Genomic DNA, 8,651 nt, shown 5'->3' on the forward strand with positions numbered 1-8,651 from the left:
TTCCATGTCCCCAACTACATCCTCCCAGATCTTGGCCAGGAAAAGACGGAGAGGCGTAAGTCTGTTTACATTCCTTTTTTTTGGGTGGTGGTTGGTGGTGATGGGTGGGGTGGGTGGGGGTAGGGTTGTTGTTTGTTGCTAACGGAACCACCTTTATTTTGAAATTTACATTCGTCATGAAAGTATCCGCCTGTGTTTTGCCTGCTTCCCTACAGATCATTGAGAAGCGCCGACGAGACCGGATCAATAACAGTCTGTCGGAGCTGAGGAGGCTGGTTCCCAGTGCTTTTGAGAAGCAGGTAATGGAGAAAGTGGGTAGAACTCTTCCGTATAGCTCTCTGCACCTTCCGGACCGGCCTCCCCCACCGCACTCCACCTCACCCTCAGGAATCTGATACTCATCCGTGTTTATTTTTTAAAAAATAGGCGTATGTAAAGGAGATGAATTCATACACCGACAACGTATTTACCCAGAGAACTGTGTGGTTTAGCACACACGTGACGATTTATAACATTATAACGTTGTTTGGTGTGCTTTTTTAAAGTTGTCGCCTCCAAAAGCATTTGATGCTAAATCATCCTTAACCTCTAGGGATCTGCTAAGCTTGAAAAAGCCGAGATCCTGCAGATGACGGTGGATCACTTGAAGATGCTGCACACTGCAGGAGGGAAAGGTAACCTCCCCGTGGGGTGGGGGCTCCGAGCGCCCTGGGCGGAGTGAGCGGCGGCAGCGTGCTGCAGGATTGGCGCAGTGTCGGCCTTATTTTCACCCTATGCTTGGCGGGTGGAGAGAGAACCCTGTGCCAATACATTTTCAAATGCACCCAGGATTTTCTCCAGTGAGTTAATCATCCCATGGCTCTGCACATGAAGTCGTGCACAGTCCACATACAGCACCCTCTTTGGGAAAATACCTACTGTATTTTGTGAGTTGCTTTAAAGTGGCGAAAGCCCTGATTTAAATGAGGTAGCTCTCACATCTTCCCTTGGCAGTTTTGAGAAAAAGCATTCAACAATTTTTTTTGTTTTGTTTTAAAGGAGATGGTATTAATTTTATGTGCCAGGATTATAAAAATGAGCCTAGGACTCGAGAAAAGACACTTGTGGTTAAATAACAGAAGGTCGCAGGGGTCTGTGTGTCTGTCTCTGTGTGTCTGTCTCCAGCCGGAAAATGCTTTACTGAGGACCGAGCTCCTCAAAGCTCCGTGATGATCACTTACATCTGTGTGTCTAATGAATTTCACTGCTCTGTGGTTTCTCCGTCCTTGATGTGTTTTTTGTTGTTGTTGAGGGAAAACATTAAAGGAATGAGCATAGCTTCATCTATTGGTAGGGTATAATTCCAATTTCGGCTTGGCAGTTTCTAATTGGACTTTGAACTTGCACTAGCACATGCACACTGCTCACGTTAATTAATGCAGAGAATTTGGTTGACTCCGCATACTGGGTTTTCAGATTGTAAGGATGTAGGTATTTGCCAGGAAGGGCTCTCCGCCATTGAGATTGAATAAATGAGGGAAATTATTATGAGGAAAACGCTGAGGTGCCCCTGTCTCGTGTTTTCTCCCCTCAGGCTATTTTGACGCGCACGCCCTTGCGATGGACTATCGGAGTTTGGGATTTCGGGAATGCCTGGCCGAAGTCGCCCGTTACTTGAGCATCATTGAAGGATTGGACGCCTCTGACCCGCTTCGAGTTAGACTCGTCTCCCATCTCAACAACTACGCCTCCCAGCGGGAAGCCGCGAGCGGCGCCCACGCCAGCCTTGGACACATCCCCTGGGGGAGCGCCTTCGGACATCACCCGCACATCGCGCACCCCCTCTTGCTAGCCCAGAACGGCCCCGGGAACGCTGGCGCGGCGGCCTCGCCTTCGGAAGCGCACCCCCAGGGCAGGTTGGCGTCCTCACACCCGGAGGCGCCCGCCTTGCGAGCTCCGCCTAGCGGCGGCCTTGGACCAGTGCTCCCTGTGGTCACCTCCTCCAAACTCTCCCCGCCTCTGCTCTCCTCGGTGGCCTCGCTGTCCTTCCCCTTCTCTTTCAGCTCCTTCCACCTGCTCTCGCCCAATGCACTGAGCCCTTCGGCACCCACACAGGCAGCAAACCTTGGCAAGCCCTATAGACCTTGGGGGACTGAGATTGGCGCTTTTTAAAGAACTGACATTGTCTTAGAAAGTGGGAGGACGGGTAAGCTTAACAATCCCAGCTGAGCTGGACTGTTGCCAACATCACCTTAAAGTCATCAGTTAAAGTAAAAAGGAAAAAGGTACACTTTCAGTTAAACTCTGTTTAAAGACTAAAGGTCTGTTGGTTTTTGTGGTTTTTTTTCCTTTTTAAATTTTTGTACGATGTGTATTAGAAGATTGGAAAAAAAAACGGTTGCTAAGATTTTGTTCAGGACATTAAATGGACACAGTAAGTATAAACCAACACTTTGTGATAGGTTTAGATTGTGCCTGATTGACTTTGTAAACACATCTAAGAATGATTCCGTTTATTGCCTCAACCAATTTTGGACAATTTAACCAGTAATTTGTTTCTCCTTGTATAATTAGTTTCTTTTTAGAATTAATTTTTTCCAGACCACTATGCTTAATGTTAACATAATTCTATTTGTTAATATTTTGACAGATTAAGTTGTTGTATAAAAAAAAACTTTTTTTTTTCTTTATTGGGGGGGCGGGGGGAGGGACTTTTCCTGAATTTCATATTTTTGAACAAAGCGTTGACAAATCAGATGATCAGCTTTATCCAAGAAAGAGGACGTCTCAGTTCCATGCGTCCTATAGCAAACAGTAAAGTGCGTGTGTTCAAGACCTTCAGTGAGTGGACTTCCCCCTCTGAGTCCCAGTCACTGCTGTCCTCTGCTGGAACTTGAATTTCTGATGTGGTTTGGAGAGAGCCCCTGGCAGTTTAAGCCTCTGCTAGAATATTGGTGGGGAATGAGAGTGAAGAGAATCTCACAGAATATGCCCCACCCCAACCCCTGTTTCCTAGCCCCCTGCAATGCAATGGATGTGGAATCCCATAAACCTCACCTTCACACACGGTAGAGTGGATAAGTGATCGTGGTGTACAAGTGGTCAATGGAGAGGCACAGTGGAACCCGTTAAAGGCACAGCCTAATTTCCCGCGAACGTCCATATTTTCTTCCAACACGGAAGCTTTCATGTTGTGTCTCTCTTCAGTGGTCGTTGAGATAACCTGAAAGGGCTTTGCTGTGCTTCCTGTGGTTCACTTCATTGATGCAGGCAATCCAAGGGTCATTTTACGGGCTTATTCCTTGAGCAGGGCAGCTTGACCTCCACTGAACTGGGTTTGACCTCTGTTGTACTCATGTGTGCTGTGACTAAATAAAAAAGAACAAATTATTCTGCTGTACATCTCTTCCATCTATTGACTAAGAAAAAAGAGATTTTCTCTCATTTTCATTCTGCCTGGGTGATCCATTTTCTTAGGTGTGCAAGTCTCTTTATTCTTGGAATTCTGAACTGTGTGAGCCTGAGCTGTTGAATCAGGTGACTTCATTCCAGCTCAGAGCTCTGGCTTCTCTCAGAAGACCTTTAGCCAGAACGCCAAATGGCAGGGCTCGAAATGGGCCGTCCAAGGGCAAGGAAATCGCTCTAATTAGACTGGGATTTGCCAAGGCAGGAAAGCACTCCGGTGATAGTCTTTGAAAACTTGTGTGGACCACTTGACAATTGTATACTGAGGGCACCTACTGAGTGTTCAGTTATACGCTAAACAGAAAATTCATTTCATTTATTTATTCATATTGAAAAAGCAAGACAAAAAAATCCCCCAAACCTTGCTATCTGAGGCTCCGTGGGGGGGACTCTATGGGAACTGGCCTGGGGAGTGAGGAGGTGGCAGGCTGTAATTTCACACCTGCACAACTCCTCCTCCCCTGTCTTGTTTCTAAGGAGTTTGCTTAACCCTTCAGTTGCGTTTGACTTAGAGATGTGTAGTGAGGAAACGGACATAACCTTTAGGTTAGAACAGAGGCAGTGAGACTGCCTCCGGAAAGAGGGGTGCCTTCCCATTTCCTTACCCATAGTTCTGCCCTTTAAAGAGCCACAGCCATGAGAGCGGGGACCCTAGTGGTGCACTGGCTCAGGTGCTGGGCTGCAAATCTAAACATTGGTTCAAACCTGTGGGAGAAATATGGGGAGCCCAAGAAGTTCCAGTCTGAACAACTGAATTGAGTGGTCTCTGAATTGAAGTGGTCTTGATAGCAGTGGGTTTGGGTTTTGATGCCCTCGAGGGAAAAGGCAGTTTCTGAGCTTGGTAGGAGCTTGGCTTGATCTTGAGGCTGGAGGACGAGGAGAGGGAGAAAACTTGCTCTGGCAGATGACAGAAACCAGCCTTTTATCTTTGCTCAACCACTGAGTTCTCCCTTCCCTCTCAAATTAAAAATGGAAGATAGGAAGGCAAACTTGGCTCTGCGCTTTGAGATTAAACACAGGCTCCTGGATTCCCGGGAAGGAAGAAAAATGAATTTTCTGTTTGGCATATAACTGAACACTAGGTAGGTACCCTCGGTATACAATTGTCAAATGGTCCATAGTTTTCAAACACTGTCACCTGAGTGCTTTCCTGCCTTTGCAAACCTCAGTCTGATTTGAGCTATTTCCTTGCCCATGAAGGCCCGTTTAGAGACCCACCAATTGACATTTGATGCTGCAGTGTCTGTGAGCGCAAGTTTCACATGCTAGACCCTACTCAACATTTCACCCACCACCTGGCCTCAGATATGGACCCCAATGTGGTACAGCGTTCTGTGCTGAGAGCAGCCTGGTGACACAGGCATTATTTCTGTCTAATGATGCTGTGCACTCATACTTTGAGAACTGAGATGCGCCTGTCTCAAGCCATGGTATTTTCTATTGCCTCAGATGCATGTGAAAGCTGGACATTGCATAAGGCAGTCTGAAGGAGAATTGGGGCATTTGAATTATGGTGCGGGTGGAGAGTGTTGAAAGTACCATGGACTGCCAAAAGAACCGACAGATCTAGCTTGTTAGAAGTATAGGCAGAAAGCTCCTTAGAGCCAAGGATGGCAAGACTTCATCTCCCTTTGGCCATGTTGTGAGGGGAGACCAGTCCTTGGAGAACCTGGTAAGCGAGCGGGGCAGCGGGAAAGAGGAAGACCCTCGACAAGGTGGATTGGCACAGTGGCTGTAACAATGGGTTCAACCGAGATTCATTGTGAGCGGGGTGCAGGACTCGTCAGTGTTACTCTCCGTTGTACAGAGGGCCGCTATGGGTCAGAGCTGGCTCGATGGCACTTACAGAGTGACAGGAGAATTCTTTATGAAGTGCTAGCTTCGTTTTAGACACTTGGATTACAAATGGCATCACGGCACAAGTGAGCAGCATTGTCCTTGCACTGTCAGAATTGCCAGCGAGCTTTGAGACCTGGATGGAGAGGGGATGGGTGCCTGTCTTGGAGCTCAGTCTGCTGAGAGCTGGGGAGCTGCACTGGCCACATCAATGCTCCCTGCATCTGGAGCCGGTTGCTGCTTTCTCCCCATCTCTTGGAGGGCAGGGTGGGGAGGAAGATCGTCTAGGGGGCTCATTTTCTAGATTGTGTCGTTTTCCCGAGAAACATTGTGGTTTCTTTATAAATCCTTTGAAGTTGACCGATGGCTAGGAACTTAACATTCCTAGCTAAGTTCATCAGATGGTGGGTGACGTGTTGAGAAAGGTCTAGCATGTGAAACTTACAATCACAAAAACAAGGCGGGCGTCTGTTCCCTTCCTGGGAATCCAGGAGAATTGGAGCTTCCTGCGCAGGGGGGTGGGATTGAGGCTATTAGCCAATATCATGAAAAAAGAAGAGGAAGAAGAACATAAGAAAACGCCCCCTTCTATTCTGACTTGATGCAGTAAAAGCCATTAACATGCATTTACTGTCACTGAGTCCATGGTGATGCACCGTGACCCTGTAAGGCTGAGTACAACCCCCGTGAGTTTCTGATTTACCCTGTCTGTAAATCTTTACGGGAATTGAGAGCCCTGTCTTTTTCCCTCAGTTTTGAACTGCTGAACTTTCTGTTAGCATTCCAACTTGCAACTACTATGCCTCCCATCCCTCATCACCTCCCCCCTGATTAACATTAGGGTCCTTTGATGGTAATAAACATGCTTCTATATTATAGACGTTTATTCCAAGTACATATATGTAAGTGAAAAACTTTAAGTGGTTCATACTGTTTCCTTATGAGGAAAACTTCACCGGTCATAGAGAATCATGAAAGGCCTCAATAATTGTCTACTTAAGTTCCTTAAGTGTATTACTATGGATTAATGAAGTGAAGTATGGGGGGGGGGGCAGAATTATTGCATTTCAGACAAGTTGCTTCGTATGCATGTGAAAGCTGAACAATGAATAAGGAAGATCAGAGAAGAATTGGTGCATTTGAGTTATGGTGTCCCTGAAGAATAATAAAAGTACCAGGGATGGCCAGAAGAAGCCAGAAATCCGTCTTGTGTGAAGTATAGCCAGAATGTTCCTTAGAAGCAAGGATTTCTGCCTTTCACATAATGTGTAATCAGGAGGGCCCAGGCCCTGGAAAAGAGCCTCCAAATCATGGATTGACACAGAGACCCTCCAAATCATGGATTGACACCGTGGCTGCCACAGTGGCTCCAGCATCAGAGCTGTGAGCATAGACACTCCTAATAAGCAATAGGGGGAATATGCAAATTAGAACCACTTTATGACTGAAACAGTGGTAGGGAACCCCATCCTAAGCCAGGGACTACTTGAACCAGAAATACAGATGACTTGAATGTAAAATCCCTCAGGACCTTTTAGAATGAGCCCTGGGAGCCCTATGAGATAAGCATTGGCCTCTGAACAGCAGGTTTGGCAGTTTTAACTCACCAGCCACTGCGTAGAGTAAAGATGCTCCTGGCAGGATGCTGCTCTCGTCTCTACTGCTCCTGTGGAACTCATCGGGGTGGTCCCTGGAGTTCTAGAAGTCTCTAAGATCTTCACCATTATTAGCTTTTGAATATGCTTAATGAATAAACACCTTCCTATAATAGAAGGAGCCCTGACAGGTTGTGTAGTGAGCTGTGCAAACAGCTGCTCACACGCAATAAACTGTTAACCACAAGGTCAGCGGTTCAAACCCTGGAGCAGCTCTGTGAGAGAAAGCCGAGGCTGTCTACTCTCGTATAAATTTAAAGGATTGGAAATCCAAAGGGGGTAATTCTACTCTGTTCTACAGGATTTCTATGAGTCAGAACCGACTCGATGGCAGTGAGTTTCAGTTTTTAAAAAAATCATCATCAGATTTTATTTCATAGTAATAGGAGTACGGCATGGACTCTGTCTCCTGGGGACCTCACGTCTCACCTGGGGTAGAACTATAGACCTGTACTCCACAGGGGTTTTAAGTGCGTGTGCTTTTGGGAGTAGTTCACCAAGCATTACTGATGAGGTACCTCTGCCTGGATGAACTTCCCAACTTTTGGTTAGCCCCAAATGTGTTAACTCTTTGCCCCAAGCAGGGAGCTGTGTATATCATGTAGAGATAAAGGACAGTGGTTTGTTTCTTTAAAAATTACTTCTAGGTTCTTAAAATTTGTCAAGGAAAAACAAAGAAATGAGAGAGAACGCTAAGACCTTTTTGGATGGTTTCAGCATTTCACAAGAACCTCTTCTGCTCTTGAGTCGGTCCTGTGTCCATTTCACCAGGGAGGGTTCTCAGCCTGGTGCCTTTAACTGAAAGAGCCAGGGTTTAGCTTGCTCATGACTCAGCACACGGAAGCCCTAAAAGGCGCCATCTGATTTCAGGAAGTTAGCAGTCCCAGCACAAAGCAAGCTGTTTCGAACCCAACTTGAAATATAAGGCCTGCCTTGATCTTGAGGAGCTACAGCGTTGTGCAAACACTCCGCCTGCTTCACTGTTCTGCTTGGGCACGGGGGTGGGGGGGTAAGGGGGTGGGGGCGTGGGGGGGATGGCAACAGGGGAGAGAGAAGCAAAAGGAAAAGAAACCTTGGCCCTTCGTTTCAGCCGCTTGTAGGCACTGACCTGCATTTGCACCTTTGCCACAGAATGTCGTGTCCCCCCCCCCCTACCTACCCAGCCCACAAGTCCCAGCAAGACTGAGATCAGCAAGTGTCCCTCAGAGGTATGTCTGGGGAATATGAGCAGGTTTCCAGATTTTGTGCTGATAGATTGTGTTATGTATCATTCCATGCTTCCATATAGTTCTTTGGTAAATCTTTCTTTCACATTTGCCAACCCAAAGCAGCTCAAGTTGATTCTGACGCATGGCCACCTCAAGTGTCTCCGAGCAGAATTGCACTCCCGAGGGTTTTCTAGGATTGGGACTTGTGGAAGGAGATGGCCGGGCCTTTCTTTCAAGGCACCTGTGGGAAATGCAACTGAGCCTTTCATTGGTAGCCAGTGGAACTTGGTAGCCAAAAAAACTTCCTTTTTTTTTTTAACTGAAAATTACTATTGTGCTAATTAATAATGTGTGTTCCATTAAATGCTTTACAGTCAGGGTTGTTTTTTTTTAAAAAAACTTTTATTGGAATTTGGGGGAAGTTTTGCAGATTAAATTGTTTTTTTTATTCAATGATTCCTACATGTTTTGTTTCATGACTTTGATTGCAATTCCCACTGTGGCAGCA

General features: G+C 46.5%; 1 protein-coding gene across 1 annotated transcript; it reads left to right on the plus strand.

Annotated features, from left to right (window-relative positions):
• The first annotated feature begins 4 nt into the window (after positions 1-4).
• HEY1 (hes related family bHLH transcription factor with YRPW motif 1) lies at positions 5-3,369 on the plus strand. The gene is made up of 4 exons (XM_004697504.2): positions 5-55; positions 216-299; positions 593-674; positions 1,574-3,369. Exons 1-4 carry the CDS (start codon positions 5-7, stop codon positions 2,149-2,151), a joined length of 795 nt encoding a protein of 264 aa, XP_004697561.1. The 3' UTR covers positions 2,152-3,369.
• Positions 3,370-8,651: the final 5,282 nt, after the last annotated feature.

This window comes from Echinops telfairi, unplaced genomic scaffold, assembly GCF_000313985.2.
Source record: "Echinops telfairi isolate 266 unplaced genomic scaffold, ASM31398v2 ScPeMD7_1;HRSCAF=3_0, whole genome shotgun sequence".
Classification (NCBI taxonomy): domain Eukaryota; kingdom Metazoa; phylum Chordata; class Mammalia; order Afrosoricida; family Tenrecidae; genus Echinops; species Echinops telfairi.

Excerpts from the sequence above, each read along its gene's own strand:
- HEY1 (XM_004697504.2), top strand. The coding sequence starts at position 5 with ATGTCCCCAACTACATCCTCCCAGATCTTGGCCAGGAAAAGACGGAGA. Across the intron at positions 300-592 it reads CCAGTGCTTTTGAGAAGCAG|GGATCTGCTAAGCTTGAAAA; the intron begins GTAATGGAGAAA and ends CTTAACCTCTAG. Across the intron at positions 675-1,573 it reads GCACACTGCAGGAGGGAAAG|GCTATTTTGACGCGCACGCC; the intron begins GTAACCTCCCCG and ends TTCTCCCCTCAG.